Here is a 23,024-nt window from a genome sequence, read left to right on the forward strand (position 1 = left end):
TCTCTAAGCTTAGTGTCCGCCTTAGTCAAGTCGCCCAACAATACTTTCCGCACGCCTACATAATCCTTAATGCAGATACCCCTCACCACTACCTTAAAGGCGTCCCATTCCGTCGCTCTAAAGGTCGCCGTCCCTTCATTCTCCGCGAAATACAAATCCACTCCTTCCGCTAGGGCCTCCCCGAAGAGGGGGTCCTCTAGGGTCTCCGGCCTCAGTTTCCAGAGCGGGATCCTGGGCTTCTCCGCTATCCACGCTAGCCGGATCAGGAGCGGGTTATCGTCCGAAATTGTTCTCGAGAGATACTCTGATCCGGTGACGCTTGGTAGCACCCCCCGGGAGCAGAGCATCGTGTCCAGACGGACATGTAAATCATGGAGCCCGGAGAAAAATGAATAATCCCGGTCAGTCGGGTGTTGCCCTCTCCAGATATCTATCAGCTCCCAGCTCTCCTGCCATTCCCTCCTCCCTCTAGATAGTCTATGAACTGGGGAGTCACGTAGGGGGGGTGGGATCTATCCAGCAAGGGGTCGGCAATGGAATTAAAGTCGCCCCCCAGCAGGACCGGGCCCGCTAGGGAGTGGGCCAGCGTCCCTGACAGTGTCGCTAGGAAAGCCAATTGGTCCGTATTTGGGGCATATATACTGGCAAGCACAATATCTCTACCTTCCAGCTTCCCCTCCACCACCACATACCTCCCGTCCCGGTCTACCCATTGGCGCGTTAGTTGGAAAGGGGTGCCCGCTCTAACCAATATGAGCACTCCCCGCGCATAGGCCGAGTAGCTGGTGTGAAAAACCTGTCCCCGCCATCTCCTCTGTAACGCCACCCCCTCTTGTCGTGTAAGATGCGTCTCCTGCAGCATTGCGATGTGTACTCCCCTTCGCACTAAATAGGCATGCACTTTATGTCTACACTGCATGGTGTGTAGGCCCCGGACATTCCAGGTAATACAGTTCAACCCATTCACATTAGCCATTGTCCCAGTGGTCTAGTCGAAACACTCCCCCCAGATTCTGCCCTTCGACGGTGGTGGTGCCCCCCCTGAACAAAACAAAACATTTCAACAGCCCTATCCATGGTACACCCAGGGTCAACAACTTCAAGAAAAGTAAACAATCCCCGACTGTGGGACCCCCCCCCTCCCCCAGAACAGGCCCCAATATTGAAATATCAGTCCCCATCCAAACGCCCATACCTGATGACCCAGGTCTCAACTACACAGCCGTAGCCGTGGGTGCCTTAAGGGCCTTCGGAGCGCGGCCTCGTCCAGAGGGGGGCTGCGCCTTGCTCCCCGTCTCCTCCCCCATTCCACATGATCGCCCTGCCCTGAACCCTGCGGTGTGCCCCGGCCCCCACTATGTGCATAGGCAATGGTTCCTCTCCCAGTCATTCAAACATTACCCATGCTGCATCGACAGAAGTTCAAATGTTCAGGATCTCGTCCGCCGTTTGCGGTGTCACCAGCGGCCCCTCTGTGCGGTGAATCCCCGATAGGTCCGACTCTGAACCAGAGGCCGACACGTGAGTGTCCGAGTCCGTGGCCCCCCTGGATTCAGGGCCCTCCGCTCGACCGAGCTTCTCGACCTCCAGTAGCGCGGCCTGCCGTTCCGCCTCAGTCTGGGAGGCCGTTGGTCCCAGCTTCCCCCGCCCTCGTTTCCATAGTCTCCTCGATTTCCGCAGCCGTTTGGGCGAGCGCTCTCGTTCCTTTTCCCGCTCTTCTCTTGCCTTGGCGCCATCAGTCCCGGCCTTGTACGTCTCCCACCACTCCCAGGCTTCCGCTGACGTTGCGAAGAAGATCGCCTTGTCGTCCACCACTATTCTGAGCCTAGCTGGGAAAAGCAAGGAGTAGGCAATCCCTTCAGTCCGCAGTTCCTTCTTGATTGTGAGGAAGGAGGCCCGTTGCTTCTGCGTCTCAAAGGTGAAATCCGGGAAAAGTGTGACTCCGCTGTTCGCTATCTGGAAAGGGCCATCCTCTCGAGCTTTCCGTAGGAGCAAATCTCTGTCCTTGTGGTGCAGCAACTTGGCTATAATCGGTCTAGGCGGGAGCCCTGGCTTGGGCGGTCCCGAGGGGACCCTGTGCGCTCGCTCCAGAGTGAAGAACGGCGAGAGCCCCTCCGGCGCCACCACTGACTTCAGCCATTCCTCCATGTAGGCAACCAAGTTCCCCGTCCCCTCCGTCTCTGGCACGCCCACGATCCGCACATTGCTGCGTCGGCTTCTATTTTCCGTGTCCTCTGCTCGCCGTTCCAGGGTGCGTATGCGGTCCAGGGCCTCCGTTAGTTTATTCTCCATTGCCTTGTGAGCCGGCGCCAGGTCATTCAGCGCCACTTCAGCATCCTTGACCCTGTCTTTCAGTTTGTCGTGGTCCGCTCGAAGCAAACCCAGCCCCGACGCCACCTGCGCACACAGAGCCTCCTGGAGTTCTGGGTGTCCGGGCCGCCTTTTCTCCGCCTCTCTAAGCTTAGTGTCCGCCTTAGTCAAGTCGCCCAACAATACTTTCCGCACGCCTACATAATCCTTAATGCAGATACCCCTCACCACTACCTTAAAGGCGTCCCATTCCGTCGCTCTAAAGGTCGCCGTCCCTTCATTCTCCGCGAAATACAAATCCACTCCTTCCGCTAGGGCCTCCCCGAAGAGGGGGTCCTCTAGGGTCTCCGGCCTCAGTTTCCAGAGCGGGATCCTGGGCTTCTCCGCTATCCACGCTAGCCGGATCAGGAGCGGGTTATCGTCCGAAATTGTTCTCGAGAGATACTCTGATCCGGTGACGCTTGGTAGCACCCCCCGGGAGCAGAGCATCGTGTCCAGACGGACATGTAAATCATGGAGCCCGGAGAAAAATGAATAATCCCGGTCAGTCGGGTGTTGCCCTCTCCAGATATCTATCAGCTCCCAGCTCTCCTGCCATTCCCTCCTCCCTCTAGATAGTCTATGAACTGGGGAGTCACGTAGGGGGGGGGTGGGATCTATCCAGCAAGGGGTCGGCAATGGAATTAAAGTCGCCCCCCAGCAGGACCGGGCCTGCTAGGGAGTGGGCCAGCGTCCCTGACAGTGTCGCTAGGAAAGCCAATTGGTCCGTATTTGGGGCATATATACTGGCCAGCACAATATCTCTACCTTCCAGCTTCCCCTCCACCACCACATAGCTCTCCGGCCCCTCTTTCAGGATTTTCGTGGGGGAGAGGCACGGAGCTCCGAGCTCACGCCGCCATCTCCCTCGGCGCTCAAGCCACGCCCCCCTCAAGGTTTATCCCTTGGCCCTTCCCTGTTCATCACCAACGTTATGCCCCTGGCCAATACAGTCAGAACATATGCCCTCAACATCATATCCAACGCAGACAACACCCAGCTCATTCTCTTGCTATCAGAAGACCCCTCCACCATTAGAACCAACTTCTGCAACTCCATGAAGTGTTGTGTACTGGATGAAGACCAATTGCCTAAAGCTCAATACGGACAAGATGGAAGTGCTAATCTTTAGGAACAATACCTTCCCATGGAACGACATGTGGTGGCCCTCCGAACTCAGCCCCACCCTAACGGACCATGCCCACAACCTTGGCATCATCCTGGATGCCAAACTCACCATGAAACGTCAGATCAATGCAGTCTCCTCCACCTGCTTCCACACCGTCGCAAGCTCTGTAAGATCTTCAGAGACTCCCCGTCAGCACCAGAAAAACCGTCACCCAAGCCCTAGTCACCAGCTGACTGGACTGCGGCAACGCACTCTACACTGGAATCCCCACCCAACCTCTGAAAAAACTCCAGATGGTACAGAACTTAGCCAACAGACTCATACTCAACCTCCCCAAATGGACCCACATCACCCCCACCTCAGGAACCTCCACTGGCTCCCAACCCAGAAAAGATGCCTATTCAAGATACTGACAGGCCTACAAGGCCCTCCACTACCAGCACACATCAACCACCAACCATCCAGGCACCTGCGCTCTGCCTCCCTCGCTGCACTCCCCCCATCTGCCAAAGCCACAGTGGAGGACCTTCCTTCTCCTGCCGCATCGCCAAGTCCTGGAACAACCTTCCCTTTCACCTCTGAACACTATCCCCCCTCCCAGAATTCAGAAAAGGACTCAAGAACTGGCTTTTCGTCTGAGCGCAACCCAAACCTAGTGCCTGGATACCCCACGGCTGATAGCCGCACTGTACTGATCTGAGCTGATGATTGATCGAACAAGACCCTCAAAAGGTGATGTTTACTTTTGGTAGAGAAATAAGTAATTTATAATATTTGCACATATATATTGACAGATATTTATATTTCTCTCTGAACAATGTGGGCCAGGGTCCTGTTTAAAAACATTGAAGTTCCCAATATGTATATTGAATAGTAGCTTAGTTATACTTATTCTCCTGCCCAAGCTTTGCTTTCTCAGTAACCAACGGGCAGAGTTACCTTTTTCAATGCTCAAATACTGCAAACACCCTGCTCTTTAGCTTATGCTTCATATGTCTCCAACTCTCTGTGTGAGCTTGTCACTTATTAGAAGGCTTACTAGACTGTTATTGGTCTTGGCCGCTATTTTATACAAGAAGAAACCAGCCTCAAGCTTCCTTATACCCCCTTCCCATCTCGTAGTCAGTGGTGTCAGAATATGTTGTAGGAGTACACTGAATGGGTGTGGCAGATGGTGAGTTATGATTGTTCTCTATGGATTGTGGGTCAAGTTGTGAGAATCCTCTGTCCGCGAGTACACAAGTTAAAGTTCCCAGTATTGACGTGTGCGCTTCTCACTGGGTAGAATGTCTAAGCTTCATGATGTGGTGGGGGTTAATTAGTTTAGGCCCCTGTTATCCGCGTAGGTTAGATGGGCTAGTAATTTGGCCAAGGACTTCCTTGGCATGTTTGCCCATGATTGAGCTGGGTCAGTGGGGTGTAATGCCATGTGGGGTGGCTGGGCATGGTCCATGTGGGCCTATCATAGGATGTTTGAGTCTCATGTATGGTGTAGGCAGGTTGTTTGAACTCCCAGCTAGTATATGCCCTTCAGGAAGCACACTCACCTGCTTCGCCATAGCTGTGCTGATCGGCAGTGTGCAGCCTGTCAGTAAGGATGGCTCGCATCCTTCGGCCGCTTCAGCTGCACTTTCAATCGCTTCATCCCAATCTGGAACCCGTTCATGGCCTGTATGGCAGTCTGAGCACTGGATGGGTTGTCAAAACTAACAAAGCCTGTAGAGGAGAGCAGGCAGCGGGGTTAACGTAGTCATCATCCGCAACAAAGGCAAGAGTCGAAAAATATCAAAAAAGTGGAGGCATTGCAATGGTAAAGAACACGAGTAGAATGGTATTCTCATTTACACCACAGAAGGGAACAGTGGGACATCTAAGGAAGAGCAAATGATAGTATTGGTTATGTGCACATAGGCTGAGAGGATCACATGTGCATGCATGAGCCGGAGAACAAGTACAAGAATGGATCTAGAGAAGTGTAAGTTGGATTTGTGGCATAACTTGTGTTTCATGATAACTGTATCAGAGTGCATGACGCAGTCTGGCCTTGTGTAATGCAACGGGCATTTTGCTTCTGCCCCGGAGCATCACCCATTATGCTCCAAAAAGCATGCACACACTTACCAAAGCACTTGCTCTGATTGGTGGCTCGGTCCATGAACACTTTAGAGGAGATAATGTTCCCAAAAGGGAGGAACATCTGCATCAACTCGTTGTCCCCAAATTCTTGAGGGAGGTGGTAGATAAACAGGTTACATCCCTCAGGACCTGGTGGTTGACAAAAAGGATGGGCAGAGGTTGAAACAGGAAGATGACAAAATTGTGTGCAAATTGTAATTTGTTGTCATTGTAGAGAGGAATACCCAAGAGAAAATAGTGGCATAATGTTCACCACAGCAATGTAACATATAAATAAATGCAACTATTATTTAGCCCATCCTTGGGTAAGAGCTCACATGACCCTTATAGCAGGAAATGATTACCCTTTAGCAATGACTCTAGATTGATTGAGTGAATAATTCCTCAAGTCATGTGAGAATCCCAGCGTTTTCAAGATGTTTTCAAGCATATGCTAGCGTGGGTTAAGGATTGTTTTAGAGGTGTGTCTCGGTGATGTCACACCAGCTATGATAAGCCATGCCTATGTTTTGGATATTTATTAATAAAGTGCACCATCACACACAAGGGTATCCTGGCGCTGAGCAGGTGTGTGCCTTGCCCTGCCTGTGGTAGGTTGGTTACTTGAAAAGCCAGGTCTTCGGCTCCTTGCAGAATTCATGAAGAGAGGAGGGGGCTCTGATGTGGAGTGGGAGGTTGGTCCACGCTTTAGGAGTGATGTAAGAGAAGGCCGGTCCTCCTTACCTGCTTCTGTGTATGGATGGGATGTTGGCGAGTATAAGTCTTGTGGAGTGGCAGTGTCTGTGTGATTGGTGGGACCTGAGTTGTGTAGTGCCTTAAACTTGTTTGTAAGGAGTTTGAATTGAGCACATTTGTATATCGGGAGTCGCTGTCGTTCGATGAGGTGTGATGTGATGTGAGTTCTGTGTGGGAGGTTGAGGATGAGTCTGGCTGCTGAGTTGGGTGGTTTGTAGTCTTCTAATGAGTTGCTTGGTGATCCCAGCATGGAGGGTGTTCCAACCGCCCAACATGCTGGTGACTAGGGCATGAGTGGCAATTTTTTCTAGTGTTTCTTTGGAGGCATTTGAAGATCTTCCTCTGCATCTTCAGGGTGTGGAACCAGGATACAGTGACAGTGTTGACGTATGTGGCCATATCTAGTTTGTTGTCGATTATTTCTAGATTCCTGGTGTGGGTCCGAGTTCGACCGGCCACCAGATGGAGTCCCATTGTGAGGTGTTATTGCCGAAGATCACTACTTTTGTCTTGTCTGTGTTGAGCTTGACCGAGTTGGGTTTCATCCCGTTAGAGACTTCTGTCATGCATTTGGGGAACCTTTTTTCTTGTGTAGAGGGTCTTGTACGAGAAGATGAGTATGAGTTTCATGTAGCCTGCGTAGGAGATCATGTTGATATATTGTGCATTGACGACATTGGCCAGAGAGATCATGTATGTGCTGAAGAGGCTGGGGCGGAGTGATGAACCTTGAGGCACGTTGCAGATAAGTTTGCGAGCTTCCGAGGAGTGAGGTGCCAGGCTGACAGCTTGTGTTGTATCCATTAAGAAGGAGCAGGTGCAGCAGAGGGCGTCCTTGGACACCAATCTCATGCAGGTGCCTGATGAGGATGGGGTGTGAGATTGTGTCAAATGCGGAAGAGAGGTCCAGGAGAAGGAGGGCTGCAGTGATGGGTGTTTCTGTACTGCTTGAATCTGGACTGCACATCGTCAGGGAGCTGGTGGTTGCGGAGCCGGTCATTGAGGTATCAGTTCATTTGTTTCTCTAAGCCAATGACAAGTGCTCTTGGGTTGATTATCAGGGGAATGTTAATATAAGAGCCCTTGTAAATTGATGGGAAATTCCAAAGTTGGAAAAGTGTTTACAGGTCAGTAATGTTCTTCACACTGACAGATTACTAAGCTAGATAGACTACAACATCGAGCTTTAAGCCAGTAAGGGAAGAGTTTACAAGGTATGGGGTAGCTGTGGAAGACATGCTGAAAAGCATGAGTATATATCTCATACAATCGGACCTCCATGTAGTGTAACATGTTCATTTGCACCACTGGAATGCTCCACATTAAGTACTATTGAGTTGTGAAAAAGTAGTCACAGAACTATAAAGCAATAAAACATTGTTTTATTATTACGACAGATTATTTGCAAGGCTTTCTGCTTGTAAATGTGTTGGAGGATGACAGCAACCGATGGCTAATACGATTCAGTAGTTCATAGGCAGCCCAATACATTTCGTTATCTGCCGAGGGACAGCCTTCCCAATGACAACAGAACACTCAGTTTAAAAAACCAAAAAAACCAATCTTGTTAGTCTGAAATACTGTGCACTGCTGATTTAATAATGATGAACCATTTTAGCAATCTTGGAAAAAAACAGACTGTCCTCAATAATTTTGTAAAATACGGGCAAACAAATGGAACAGGTAATGTAAAAATTAGAATCTAAGGTAGGAATACCTGACCCCAAAAATAGCCCAAACCCTATGAAAAAAACCTTCATCAATCATACAGAGCGAGGGAATAGTTCAGGGTGGCAGTGTACCATCAGTCCTGCTCCCCGCCCCCATCGACATTGTGACCCGCTTTCTTTTTTCGTCTCCACTTAAATCCAATCGATTTACGATGGTACCTGAGAAGTCTTGTCCCTCATAACTGCCTAGATGTACCGTAACGGGCGAATCTGGGCACTGCAGTCAGGAAACTCTTCCTCTCATTTCTAACAAGCATTAGCAAAGCCAATAAGTCTTGCTTGTATATTATGGGTGCTGAGCTCCTGGCTTTGAACATGGTTGAATTTTACTTTTTTAACTACTGTTTAAAACAGTAAAAAAAAAACCCTGAATTCAATGTTTTCAATCTTTATAAATGACGGTTTATTTTTCAATACTTTTTACTCCGGAAATACTGAACAGAAATGTAAAAATAGTAAATACTACAGGCCAACATGGCGAACGCTCTCTAACGGAGCTCCCAACTGAACCCCTCTAATCTGGCATTTATCTGGTGTAATACCTGATATTGATCTGCAGTCCCAGTGCCCAATACTGCGAGACAGGGTTGCAGTCACATCCTGCGGCTTTGGAACACTATGAAGAACCGGCTTGCGGGCTGCGTCGCTGCTGGGCCATGATGACCAGGAGGGAGATGTCGCTCCATAGTGGAGTCCCTTGTCGTGAGCAACATTTGCTGTGCCCGAAAGAGGTGGAGCGTTGATGGCATCGTTTCCCCCCCAACTACCCTGCACTAAGACGCTGCTGGGGAGGTGATCTGACCTCCCACGCTGGCTGGCAGCGCCATAAGGTGCAGGCCAATTGGTCAGCGTTGGCGCTCCGATGGTAGGATCTGCTCCAATTCCCTCCTCACCACCCTACTGCCTGTGACTTGACCCTGATGATGGGGAGACCCCCTGGGCCTTTGAACCGGCTGCGGTGCCGCCCAGAGAGGTCCCGGAGGAGAGGCCTGTGCCATGTTGCCACCGCAGGTGTAGGTGCCCGTGCAGGGAGGTGGTACGACCTGCAGTCCTACCTGAGTGAGTCTGTGACACGTCTCGCTCACAGTCGCTCGCCTTGGGAGGGACAGTGACCTGGGAAGCACCCGCTGCGGTGACCCAACTGTTTGGGCTTGCCTGGGCCCAGCCGGCTACGATAGCGGAGCTATCTTCCCCCAGCGATCTTCTAGAGCCTCCTGCCACGTGGTCCTGCGACACACCAGGTGAGTACAGCTGCTGAGGCTTGGGCCGCAGGGGTGAGTGAGAAGCTGCAGAGCCTTCCTGATTAGTCTATTTGCTCCTCGAGGCTTCTCCCCCTGGCATGGATGGTTAGCGGAGGGGGCTTAGATCCACCTTCAAGGACGGTGCGACTGTTCCCCTTCCACACCCAGTGATGCAGTGCCACACTGCCCACTAGACACGAGCAGCATCTGTACATACCACTCTGCTTCACTTTATTTCCACAACACATAGTACTTTGGAAGTGGTTGGCAGATCCTGCGCTCTACCTGCCATTTATTTACACGTGGTGGTGGCTCATGGTCTTGCGTCGCCTCTGCTGAGCTCCACATCAGCCTGCTTTTGTTTGATTACCCGAGAGACCAACTCTTTGGCCTGGCCCTCCCACTGTGCCTGCTTGGACTCCCTGCTGTTATACCTCGGCTTACCCCCCATAATACCTAACGTTACACTCTGCGCTACTGCACTATACCTTCTCCTTTCCTAAGCAAGGGCTGGGGAGATACGGACCGCCTTCTCTCTTTGCTCCGCTCTTGCCCTGGCTTAGGGGAGACCCTGTGAGACCATCCATGCTGACCATGGTGACCCCCGATGATCACCTTAATCGCTGCCTCCGCCCCCTCTCTTAGTCCCGGAGAACACACTCTACCACCATGAGGTCGGCTCCTGGAGCAGCCACAGAGCAGTGGCAAGCGGCTGAATCTCCATCGCAGGAGGTGCTGTATAAAGTCCCTGTGCCAGCACCATGGATAAAGATAAGTCTGCCTGCCCAGTGTTCTCACAGACTCGAATGGAACAATACACCACCGGACTCACAAACAGACATCCTAGAAGCACTGGGGGGGGGGGGGGGGGAGGACAAAGCCCCCTCAACAGACAGGGAACTTGCCATGATCCTTCAGGCCAGTCAAATCTCACAAGCGGCCGTGTAGACCAAAATTGGGGAGGTGAGCATGGGTATGTGTCTAGACAGGCTTTTTGGCTCTATTTAGCAGTGATATAGACTTTAATCTTGCTCACATCTAGGATATGTATTCCTGGCTTGTGTTGGCCCTTTTAGGCCCTTTCTTTCAGACATAGAAGAGGCCATCTATTGCCTATTGGCTTTGGCCTGTTATTTTTGCTTATAGCAGAGGTTGGATCCTGTGGTCCTGACTTTATATTACACATTGGTATGGTTTATGTAGGTACTCTGACAGAGCTAAGGGTTATTTCATCCTTCTCAGGCGTATAGGCCCAGAACTAGACAGACTCCATGTTGATGGAGCTGAGAGGCTTCAAGGGAAAAGGTAACGTTTATAGTTAAAGCTGTTGTTCGCCCTAAGCGAACCGGAGAGAACCGGCCAGAGCTGAATCTAATCAGGAAGTGTCCCTGGGCTCAGGTCTCTAGACGAAACAAGCAGCTGGTCACTGTGGGAGCGTCTAGTGCAAGGAGCCTGGTGCATGGGATTGGTGGGAGGAAGCTGCTGGCTGGAACTTTCCATGAGGAAACAGCATTCTATATCAGTGAAGTGCAGAAGCGGAGTCAGTTAGTTGAGCTGGAGTGGTAGAAGAGAGAGTTCGAGCTAGAGAGAGCTGAGCTGAAGTTGCAGTTAGTTGAATTGGAGGAGCAGAGAGTGTTGGTAGAGTTGGAGGAGTGGAATTGCAAGAGGAGAAGAGACAGAAAATGCTTGGAACAGAGAGAAGACAAACAGACAGTCAGTGAGCTGGAACTGAAGGAAGCAGTCAGAAGAAGTTATTTATCTATATCGTGGATTAACCTGTGGGAGCAGCTGGAGTTAATTGGACATTGGCACAGAAACCTTGAAACAGAGTGAACAAGCTAGTGGAATGAACGGTGATCAGAGCGGCAGGAACCATTAGATTGAAGTTGGAATGTGGAGAGAGAGTCCGTGAGGGAGAGAAATCCAGTGCAAAGTGATCAGCGCAAATGTGTATCCAAGAGGGCAGGAGAGAGAGAGTCTGAGATGAGCCAAGACACAGACGAGAGAGGAGCCCAGATGACAGCTAGAGCAAGACTTCACACTCACAAGGTGATATCCATCTTTTATAATTATACCTTAATCTTGTCCTTATTCCCTAGGCTATTATATGTCTAATCTTTTCCCTTTCAGCGGTGTGTTAAAAGTTCCTGCTACCCCGCAGATAAATTGTATGTCTAATCCTTTTCTTTCAGCGGTGTGTTAAAGTTACTGCTAGTTATAGAGACCCCATAGATTTGTGTATGTGTATTTTATCATTGTTAAAATAAAAACTTCCCCAGTTCTTAGTGAACCGACATGTGCCTTGTATTCTTGTTCAATCATGGTAACTTACTCTTCTAGTTGAGCATTGTTTGCATGAACGGATGTGAAATCCCGATCAGGTAAGGAGTGACCAAACAAATAGGAAGCGAGGGGACCTTTGATGCCAGGAGCAGAAGGTACATATTATTAATTGGCTAACTCCTAATATTGTAGTAGCAAGCCCTTAGTGAATAGGGAGAGAGACTCCTGTAAACAGCGTCTTCTATTTTCAGAGCATAGGTAACCTTTTTCTTCTAGTCAGATGTTACAGCCAGAACAGATGCTGCCCCTGATCCGGTAAGTCTGAATAAATAGGGAGAACAAGGAGCCCTTGAGCTAGGGAATTGTTGACACTAAGTAATTCGGTCATCCCATAATATTATTGTAGTAGCGAACCCTTAGTGAATAGGGAGAGAGACTTCCCAACATATAGAGAGAAAACTGAAGGTATTCATAGGAAAGTGGTCGTCATTGGTAAGTGGCGTTAATGAGAGCGCTGGGGAGGAGACCAGCGTGGAGGCCTGCCGGATTGCGGGCCGTGTGTAAATGAGAGCACCTAAGACAGAGGGGTGTGTAGGTCTGCTGGATTGCGGACCGTGTGTAAATGAGAGCACTGGGGCTGCAGACCCATGTGTGTATACCCACAGGATTGTGGCATGTTAATGAGAGCACCAGGGAGGACACTGGCGTGTAATGCAGTGTATAATGGTAGATAATCAGAACTGCCCCAGGGTAGATTAGTCTGGACCCATGTGGTCGCGAGACTATAAGGTATGAGTGTGGTGTAGGGCATGGATATCCTTAGTAATCAGTGAGTATTCTTAGTATCCCTATAGATTTAGTGGTGTTTCTGATAATATGAGCTTGTATATTGCGAGTTCCCCATCCTCAGGTAGGTACCCAGGTGCCTGGATAGATGGTCCTGAGGAGGGAGGTGGTTACGTTCCGGCTGGGTTAGAGGGGCTCTCAGGAGCTGATCCCATCTGGTCCAAAAATCCAGACGGTACAGTATGGCATTGCTCCTCCTAGACCTCGGAAACGTCACGGCCCGGCTCACCGAAGCGAAGTCTCAGATATCCACAGTGGAGGATAAAATCACATCTCCTAAATCCCAAGGTCTCCAGCCTTGTCATGCGCACATCAGAACTGCACGGCCACGCCGAAGACGGCGAGAACCGTTCCTGGTGCAATAATGTGCGCGAATGGCATCCCTGAAGGCACTGAACCTCAGCAAGTTGCGGACTTTCTACAAGCGTGAATTAAATCCTGGATGCCCAAAGACCAACTGTCCTCCTGGTTTCTAATAGAAAGGGACCACCAGGCTCTGACCCCTAAACCTTCCTAGGTGCCCCTCTCAGACTGGTGATCGCACCTGTCCTTAACTTCAGAGACAGGGCTGCTATCCAGAGGGAGGCCCGCTCCCCGCCGGAGCTCGGCTGTGGAGATGCCAGGGCCCACCTTTTTCCCCGACTACAACCTAGAAGTGCAACAACAACGCTGCTCCTACTTCAAGGCTAAGCAGAAACTGAGAGCCATGGTCATCCAATACAGCCTCCTGTTTCCCGCACTGCTCGGAGTAACCCATGCTTACTTCTTCGAAAATCCAGAGTCTGCCTGACTGTGGCTCACGGAGGAATGCCCCCTTCAGACCCTTGCGGAGGCCTCATGGCGAGGATCCAGAGCCACTGAACCTGCTGCGAACACACTGACACCCACGCCTCGCAGATATCGCACTCGCTCCCATAAAAGGCACCACATCACTTGCTCCAAATGTCCCTTGCGGTCTCCCCAAGCATGAGGACACTCTTGTTTCAACACCCCAGGCCTCCGGTAAAGGGGTGCAGAGATTGGATCAAGAAGCCCTGGATGTAGCGTCCTCAATACCTACAGAGAACTAAGCGGACACAGATCTCTCTCAGAGTCCCGCACTGTAACCCTTACACTACCTAGTGTCTACCGGACACTAGCGCATATTCAGCTGAACGTTGTTCAACCTACTCGGATGGCAGTCACTTATCCCTAAACTGTGGAGGTGTCAACCACCCCTTTTTCCCCCTTTATATATGCGGTTTTACTTCCTATTTTTTACTTTTTAGGGTGACATATGCTTCTGGGGTGCAAGTATGTGGATGGGGGGGAGCTAGGGGATGGGGATTCAGTACGTCAATGTTACTTCAGTTGGTTGAAACCCTTTAAATCAGTGTTGTTGCCCCTAGTCCTATCCCAGGTTTGTTTTGACTGGCGAGATAAGATACTATTCCCATCTGCCATCTCAGCGCCAAATACCTGGGCATCTAGGTTGCATTACACCCTGAACTTACAAGGTCGAAGAACCTCGAATTCCTGACATGGAAATTTAATGCCAACCATGCGAAATGGAAATCCCCCTGCTGAACATAATGGGTTGCATAGCTCTATATAAAATGATGATCCTTCCGCAGTTTCTCTCCATCGTTCAAAATCTGCCACTCCTCATTCCACGGCCATGGTTTTGGGCCCTGGACAGTATAGCAGCCTCCTTCCTGTGACACAGCTCCAGGCTGTGCCTTGCTATGCTTGTTGTCAACGAGCCACATATGACGGTGGCCTGGGGATGGCCAACCTCTACCTTTACCTGTTTAGCCTCACATCTGCTAGGACTTCACGACTGGTTTAATGGGGGTTGGTCGGATCCCGCCTACCAGTCTTCCCCTGGTTGGATCTATACCTTCTAGGGTTTCTTCGAATTCTACCCACGCTTTGTGGTTCCCCCATCTCCAACTTCACATCTCTAGTGACCAAAACTGCTCTTCTAGCTTGGAGGGCAGCCTTACGCCATACCCGCTCGAACACCAAACTCGCATAACTAACACCTCTTTGGCATGGCAATTGGTTGAGGGAGGTGGCGGCGCTGCAGGGCTTTGGGAGATGATACCCCATTGGGATTTCGCAGCTTGGCGACGTGTGGTCAGTGACACATATGCAGTCTTTTCAGGACCTTCAAACCACTTATGCACTGACCAATATGCAGTTCTATAAATACCTCCAATTGAAACGCGCTCTTGAGTCTCGCGCCCCGAAGACCAACGCCCATTGGAGGCTACACTTCTGATCGGTGATTTGGGAAAAGGTGGAATCTCCAAAATATATTGTTCTTTGATTGTCAATGCCACAGGCACTCTAGAACATCTCAGAAACCCAGTGGGAGTAAAGGTTAGGCCCCCTTTGAGGATGACGATTAGCGGGACACACTGATGATACCCAGGGCTATAACAATTTCTTCCAGACTCCGCCTGATCCAAACATACTGCCTCTATAGTGCTTACCTCTCCCTGGCTAGATTTCACTGAGTGGGGTACTCCTTCCTGAGCCTGCTTGCCCGCGCTGTGGTGACGCTACTGCCGATTTCTATCATATGGTCCGGCTATACCAAGAGATTCAAGTGTTCTGGCCTGCGGTGATGGGAGAGCTGACCGAAGTGCTGGGGTTGGAGGTTACCCTCTCCCGTTTAGTGCTTCTGCTGAGTATTCTTGAGGTCTCTGGGAGCACGAGGGCCGATCCTTCTTTCTTGGGAACAGCCGTTTTGGTCGCCAAGAGTGACATTACCATTCACCTTAAGTCCCCTACCCCTCCTACCCTTTCACAGTAGCACCGGGGGGGGGAGGGTGGAATGGTGTGTACAACAAGGAAAACTGGTCTAAGATGCCAGACGCTGTCCTCTTAAACATGGTCGAGTTTGGGGGAAATGGCTGGGCCAATTAGCCTATGGTCCTGACTAGCGACAGGAATGCTACTGTTGTTTTATACTATCATATTATGTCATCTGCATGCCAATGCCTCGAGCAAGTGCTGTATAACTTTCCTTGACAAGCTACTTGTGTGTCTTATTGTTTTTCTATATGCAAAAATCAATCAAATCTGGTTATAAAAAAAAAAGAGTAAGTAATTTTCTGAATTTAAAGATAAGTACTTGCCAAGCACTAATTTACTTTCCACAGGATTCAGCCATTGGGTCCTCTGCAGTATCACAGGAAGCAGACGTATGATCCTCCAGGAGGGGTGTCAGGCCAAGTAGCCCTTCTGCCTCAGACGCCAAATGTGTGATCACAGCAGATGGCCCTTCCAGCAGCAACATAAAGGTTTTAGTGTCCAGAGGTTGCAGCTGTTCCAAAATATTGGAGTTAGACTTAAATGAACTTGCAAACATTCATCCAGGTTCCTGAAACTTGACTTCACTTGTATTGGCTCTCTTTGACAGACCTAACCGGAGTTAAGGTCTCCTGCCTTTCTATGGGTGGTCCTATGTGTGCTCATTCAGAACTTCCCTGGCCTCCGCTCCGGTAATGTACTTTCTTCTCGACTTATGTTTCCTATTCGGTGCTGCCAGCCTGCGTCTGGGAGGATGGGCTTCCTTGGCACTGACCACACAGCTTTGTAATCTCCTACCAGTCTTCCCCTGGGAGGATGGGCTTCCTTGGCACTGACCACACAGCTTTGTAATCTCCTACCAGTCTTCCCCTGGGAGGCTGGGCTTCCACAGCTTTGTAATCTCCTACCAATCTTCCCATGGCAGGCTGGGCATCCACAGCTTTGTAATCTCCTACCAATCTTTCCCTGGGAGGATGGGCTTCCTTGGCACTGACCCCACTGCTTTGTAATCTCCTACCAGTCTTCCCCTGGGAGGCTGGGCTTCCACAGCTTTGTAATCTCCTACCAATCTTTCCCTGGGAGGATGGGCTTCCACAGCTTTGTAATCTCCTACCAATCTTCCCATGGCAGGCTGGGCATCCACAGCTTTGTAATCTCCTACCAATCTTTCCCTGGGAGGATGGGCTTCCTTGGCACTGACCCCACTGCTTTGTAATCTCCTACCAGTCTTCCCCTGGGAGGCTGGGCTTCCACAGCTTTGTAATCTCCTACCAATTTTCCCATGGCAGGCTGGGCATCCACAGCTTTGTAATCTCCTACCAATCTTTCCCTGGGAGGATGGGCTTCCTTGGCACTGACCCCACTTCTTTGTAATCTCCTACCAGTCTTCCCCTGGGAGGCTGGGCTTCCACAGCTTTGTAATCTCCTACCAATCTTTCCCTGGGAGGATGGGCTTCCTTGGCACTGACCACACTGCTTTGTAATCTCCTACCAGTCTTCCCCTGGGAGGCTGGGCTTCCACAGCTTTGTAATATCCTACCAATCTTCCCATGAGAGGCTGTGTTTCCACAGCTTTGTAATCTCCTACCAATCTTTCCCTGGGAGGATGGGCTTCCTTGGCACTGACCCCACTGCTTTGTAATCTCCTACCAGTCTTCCCCTGGGAGGCTGGGCTTCCACAGCTTTGTAATCTCCTACCAATCTTTCCCTGGGAGGATGGGCTTCCTTGGCACTGACCAGTCTTCCCCTGGGAGGCTGGGCTTCCACAGCTTTGTAATCTCCTACCAATCTTCCCATGGCAGGCTGGGCATCCACAGCTTTGTAATCTCCTACCAATCTTTCCATGGGAGGATGGGCTTCCTTGGCACTGACCCCACTGCTTTGTAATCTCCTACCAGTCTTCCCCTGGGAGGCTGGGCTTCCACAGCCTTGTAATCTCCTACCAATCTTTCCCTGGGAGGATGAGCTTCCTTGGCACTGACCACACTGCTTTGTAATCTCCTACCAGTCTTCCCCTGGGAGGCTGGGCTTCCACAGCTTTGTAATATCCTACCAATCTTTCCCTGGGAGGATGGGCTTCCTTGGCACTGACCCCACTGCTTTGTAATCTCCTACCAGTCTTCCCCTGGGAGGCTGGGTATCCACAGCTTTGTAATCTCCTACCAATCTTTCCCTGGGAGGATGGGCTTCCTTGGCACTGACCCCACTGCTTTGTAATCTCCTACCAGTCTTCCCCTGGGAGGCTGGGCTTCCACAGCCTTGTAATCTCCTACCAATCTTTCCCTGGGAGGATGGGCTTCCTTGGCACTGACCACACTGCTTTGTAATCTCCTACCAGTCTTCCCCTGGGAGGCTGGGCTTCCACAGCTTGGTAATATCCTACCAATCTTTCCCTGGGAGGATGGGCTTCCTTGGCACTGACCACACTGCTTTGTAATCTCCTACCAGTCTTCCCCTGGGAGGCTGGGCTTCCACAGCTTTGTAATATCCTACCAATCTTCCCATGGGAGGCTGTGTTTCCATAGCTTTGTAATCTCCTACCAATCTTTCCCTGGGAGGATGGGCTTCCTTGGCACTGACCCCACTGCTTTGTAATCTCCTACCAGTCTTCCCCTGGGAGGCTGGGCTTCCACAGCTTTGTAATCTCCTACCAATCTTTCCCTGGGAGGATGGGCTTCCTTGGCACTGACCACACTGCTTTGTAATCTCCTACCAGTCTTCCCCTGGGAGGCTGGGCTTCCACAGCTTTGTAATATCCTACCAATCTTCCCATGAGAGGCTGTGTTTCCACAGCTTTGTAATCTCCTACCAATCTTTCCCTGGGAGGATGGGCTTCCTTGGCACTGACCCCACTGCTTTGTAATCTCCTACCAGTCTTCCCCTGGGAGGCTGGGCTTCCACAGCTTTGTAATCTCCTACCAATCTTTCCCTGGGAGGATGGGCTTCCTTGGCACTGACCAGTCTTCCCCTGGGAGGCTGGGCTTCCACAGCTTTGTAATCTCCTACCAATCTTCCCATGGCAGGCTGGGCATCCACAGCTTTGTAATCTCCTACCAATCTTTCCATGGGAGGATGGGCTTCCTTGGCACTGACCCCACTGCTTTGTAATCTCCTACCAGTCTTCCCCTGGGAGGCTGGGCTTCCACAGCCTTGTAATCTCCTACCAATCTTTCCCTGGGAGGATGAGCTTCCTTGGCACTGACCACACTGCTTTGTAATCTCCTACCAGTCTTCCCCTGGGAGGCTGGGCTTCCACAGCTTTGTAATATCCTACCAATCTTTCCCTGGGAGGATGAGCTTCCTTGGCACTGACCCCACTGCTTTGTAATCTCCTACCAGTCTTCCCCTGGGAGGCTGGGTATCCACAGCTTTGTAATCTCCTACCAATCTTTCCCTGGGAGGATGGGCTTCCTTGGCACTGACCCCACTGCTTTGTAATCTCCTACCAGTCTTCCCCTGGGAGGCTGGGCTTCCACAGCCTTGTAATCTCCTACCAATCTTTCCCTGGGAGGATGGGCTTCCTTGGCACTGACCACACTGCTTTGTAATCTCCTACCAGTCTTCCCCTGGGAGGCTGGGCTTCCACAGCTTTGTAATATCCTACCAATCTTTCCCTGGGAGGATGGGCTTCCTTGGCACTGACCACACTGCTTTGTAATCTCCTACCAGTCTTCCCCTGGGAGGCTGGGCTTCCACAGCTTTGTAATATCCTACCAATCTTCCCATGGGAGGCTGCGTTTCCATAGCTTTGTAATCTCCTACCAATCTTTCCCTGGGAGGATGGGCTTCCTTGGCACTGACCCCACTGCTTTGTAATCTCCTACCAGTCTTCCCCTGGGAGGCTGGGCTTCCACAGCTTTGTAATCTCCTACCAATCTTTCCCTGGGAGGATGGGCTTCCTTGGCACTGACCACACAGCTTTGTAATCTCCTACCAGTCTTCCCCTGGGAGGCTGGGCTTCCACAGCTTTGTAATCTCCTACCAATCTTCCCATGGCAGGCTGGGCATCCACAGCTTTGTAATCTCCTACCAATCTTTCCCTGGGAGGATGGGCTTCCTTGGCACTGACCCCACTGCTTTGTAATCTCCTACCAGTCTTCCCCTGGGAGGCTGGGCTTCCACAGCCTTGTAATCTCCTACCAATCTTTCCCTGGGAGGATGGGCTTCCTTGGCACTGACCACACTGCTTTGTAATCTCCTACCAGTCTTCCCCTGGGAGGATGGGCTTCCTTGGCACTGACCACACAGCTTTGTAATCTCCTACCAGTCTTCCCCTGGGAGGCTGGGCTTCCACAGCTTTGTAATCTCCTACCAATCTTCCCATGGCAGGCTGGGCATCCACAGCTTTGTAATCTCCTACCAATCTTTCCCTGGGAGGATGGGCTTCCTTGGCACTGACCCCACTGCTTTGTAATCTCCTACCAGTCTTCCCCTGGGAGGCTGGGCTTCCACAGCTTTGTAATCTCCTACCAGTCTTCCCCTGGGAGGATGGGCTTCCTTGGCACTGACCACACAGCTTTGTAATCTCCTACCAGTCTTCCCCTGGGAGGCTGGGCTTCCACAGCTTTGTAATCTCCTACCAATCTTCCCATGGCAGGCTGGGCATCCACAGCTTTGTAATCTCCTACCAATCTTTCCCTGGGAGGATGGGCTTCCTTGGCACTGACCCCACTGCTTTGTAATCTCCTACCAGTCTTCCCCTGGGAGGCTGGGCTTCCACAGCTTTGTAATCTCCTACCAATCTTTCCCTGGGAGGATGGGCTTCCACAGCTTTGTAATCTCCTACCAATCTTCCCATGGCAGGCTGGGCATCCACAGCTTTGTAATCTCCTACCAATCTTTCCCTGGGAGGATGGGCTTCCTTGGCACTGACCCCACTGCTTTGTAATCTCCTACCAGTCTTCCCCTGGGAGGCTGGGCTTCCACAGCTTTGTAATCTCCTACCAATCTTCCCATGGCAGGCTGGGCATCCACAGCTTTGTAATCTCCTACCAATCTTTCCCTGGGAGGATGGGCTTCCTTGGCACTGACCCCACTTCTTTGTAATCTCCTACCAGTCTTCCCCTGGGAGGCTGGGCTTCCACAGCTTTGTAATCTCCTACCAATCTTTCCCTGGGAGGATGGGCTTCCTTGGCACTGACCACACTGCTTTGTAATCTCCTACCAGTCTTCCCCTGGGAGGCTGGGCTTCCACAGCTTTGTAATATCCTACCAATCTTCCCATGAGAGGCTGTGTTTCCACAGCTTTGTAATCTCCTACCAATCTTTCCCTGGGAGGATGGGCTTCCTTGGCACTGACCCCACTGCTTTGTAATCTCCTACCAGTCTTCCCCTGGGAGGCTGGGCTTCCACAGCTTTGTAATCTCCTACCAATCTTTCCCTGGGAGGATGGGCTTCCTTGGCACTGACCAGTCTTCCCCTGGGAGGCTGGGCTTCCACAGCTTTGTAATCCCCTACCAATCTTCCCATGGCAGGCTGGGCATCCACAGCTTTGTAATCTCCTACCAATCTTTCCATGGGAGGATGGGCTTCCTTGGCACTGACCCCACTGCTTTGTAATCTCCTACCAGTCTTCCCCTGGGAGGCTGGGCTTCCACAGCCTTGTAATCTCCTACCAATCTTTCCCTGGGAGGATGAGCTTCCTTGGCACTGACCACACTGCTTTGTAATCTCCTACCAGTCTTCCCCTGGGAGGCTGGGCTTCCACAGCTTTGTAATATCCTACCACTCTTTCCCTGGGAGGATGGGCTTCCTTGGCACTGACCCCACTGCTTTGTAATCTCCTACCAGTCTTCCCCTGGGAGGCTGGGCATCCACAGCTTTGTAATCTCCTACCAATCTTTCCCTGGGAGGATGGGCTTCCTTGGCACTGACCCCACTGCTTTGTAATCTCCTACCAGTCTTCCCCTGGGAGGCTGGGCTTCCACAGCCTTGTAATCTCCTACCAATCTTTCCCTGGGAGGATGGGCTTCCTTGGCACTGACCACACTGCTTTGTAATCTCCTACCAGTCTTCCCCTGGGAGGCTGGGCATCCACAGCTTTGTAATATCCTACCAATCTTTCCCTGGGAGGATGGGCTTCCTTGGCACTGACCACACTGCTTTGTAATCTCCTACCAGTCTTCCCCTGGGAGGCTGGGCTTCCACAGCTTTGTAATATCCTACCAATCTTCCCATGGGAGGCTGTGTTTCCATAGCTTTGTAATCTCCTACCAATCTTTCCCTGGGAGGATGGGCTTCCTTGGCACTGACCCCACTGCTTTGTAATCTCCTACCAGTCTTCCCCTGGGAGGCTGGGCTTCCACAGCTTTGTAATCTCCTACCAATCTTTCCCTGGGAGGATGGGCTTCCTTGGCACTGACCACACAGCTTTGTAATCTCCTACCAGTCTTCCCCTGGGAGGCTGGGCTTCCACAGCTTTGTAATCTCCTACCAATCTTCCCATGGCAGGCTGGGCATCCACAGCTTTGTAATCTCCTACCAATCTTTCCCTGGGAGGATGGGCTTCCTTGGCACTGACCCCACTGCTTTGTAATCTCCTACCAGTCTTCCCCTGGGAGGCTGGGCTTCCACAACCTTGTAATCTCCTACCAATCTTTCCCTGGGAGGATGGGCTTCCTTGGCACTGACCACACTGCTTTGTAATCTCCTACCAGTCTTCCCCTGGGAGGCTGGGCTTCCACAGCTTTGCAATATCCTACCAATCTTTCCCTGGGAGGATGGGCTTCCTTGGCACTGACCACACTGCTTTGTAATCTCCTACCAGTCTTCCCCTGGGAGGCTGGGCTTCCACAGCTTTGTAATATCCTACCAATCTTCCCATGGGAGGCTGTGTTTCCACAGCTTTGTAATCTCCTACCAGTCTTCCCCTGGGAGGCTGGGCTTCCACAGCCTTGTAATCTCCTACCAATCTTTCCCAGGGAGGATGGGCTTCCTTGGCACTGACCACACTGCTTTGTAATCTCCTACCAATCTTCCCATGGGAGGCTGGGTTTCCACAGCTTTGTAATCTCCTACCAATCTTTCCCTGGGAGGATGGGCTTCCTTGGCACTGACCACACTGCTTTGTAATCTCCTACCAATCTTCCCATGGGAGGCTGTGTTTCCACAGCTTTGTAATCTCCTACCAATCTTTCCCTGGGAGGATGGGCTTCCTTGGCCCTGGCCCCACAGCTTTGTAATCTCCTACCAATCTTCCCATGGGAGGCTGGGCTTCCACAGTTTTGTAATCTCCTACCAATCTTTCCCTGGGAGGATGGGCTTCCTTGGCCCTGGCCCCACAGCTTTGTAATCTCCTACCAATCTTCCCATGGGAGGCTGTGTTTCCACAGCTTTGTAATCTCCTACCAGTCTTCCACTGGGATGCTGGGCTTCCTTGGCACTGACCCCACAGCTTTGCAATCCAGTGGCGTCACTAAGGGGGTGTGGACCGCCCCAGGTGACACCATCACATGGGGTGACACCGTGACACCAAAGCAAGCAGACACAGTGACACTTCCGCAGGCCCACACTAGGAGACAGTCGCAGACAGACACACAGACAGGCAGTGGAAGGGTCACAGAGATGCAGACAGGGTCACGGACAATCTGCTTCACAGAAAGACGGGGTGACAGAAAAGCAGTCAGGTGGAGACTCTGACCGTGGAGCCCCCAGACAGGGTGAATGACAGGCAGACACCCAACAGAGGCGCAATGAACCACACACCCATGCACAGAGCGAGCCAAACCCTGGGGGGCGACCAGCATTGCCTCCGTGTGTACTTGTCTTTCCGGTTCA

General features: G+C 51.3%; 1 protein-coding gene across 3 annotated transcripts in view; it reads right to left on the reverse strand.

Moving 5' to 3' along the window:
• CELF5 (CUGBP Elav-like family member 5) overlaps window positions 1-23,024 on the reverse strand; it is a 545,089-nt gene that overhangs the window by 48,195 nt on the left and 473,870 nt on the right. For all 3 annotated transcript variants that reach the window (XM_086946757.1, XM_086946756.1, XM_086946755.1), the window contains 2 exons: window positions 5,600-5,743; window positions 5,026-5,194 (listed from right to left, as the gene is read on the reverse strand). In XM_086946757.1, the coding sequence (XP_086802883.1) occupies window positions 5,067-5,194; window positions 5,600-5,743 (272 nt within the window). In that variant the 3' untranslated portion in view covers window positions 5,026-5,066. The remainder of the gene's footprint in view (window positions 1-5,025; window positions 5,195-5,599; window positions 5,744-23,024) is intronic.

Source organism: Lissotriton vulgaris, chromosome 12 (assembly GCF_964263255.1).
Source record: "Lissotriton vulgaris chromosome 12, aLisVul1.2, whole genome shotgun sequence".
NCBI classification, from domain to species: domain Eukaryota; kingdom Metazoa; phylum Chordata; class Amphibia; order Caudata; family Salamandridae; genus Lissotriton; species Lissotriton vulgaris.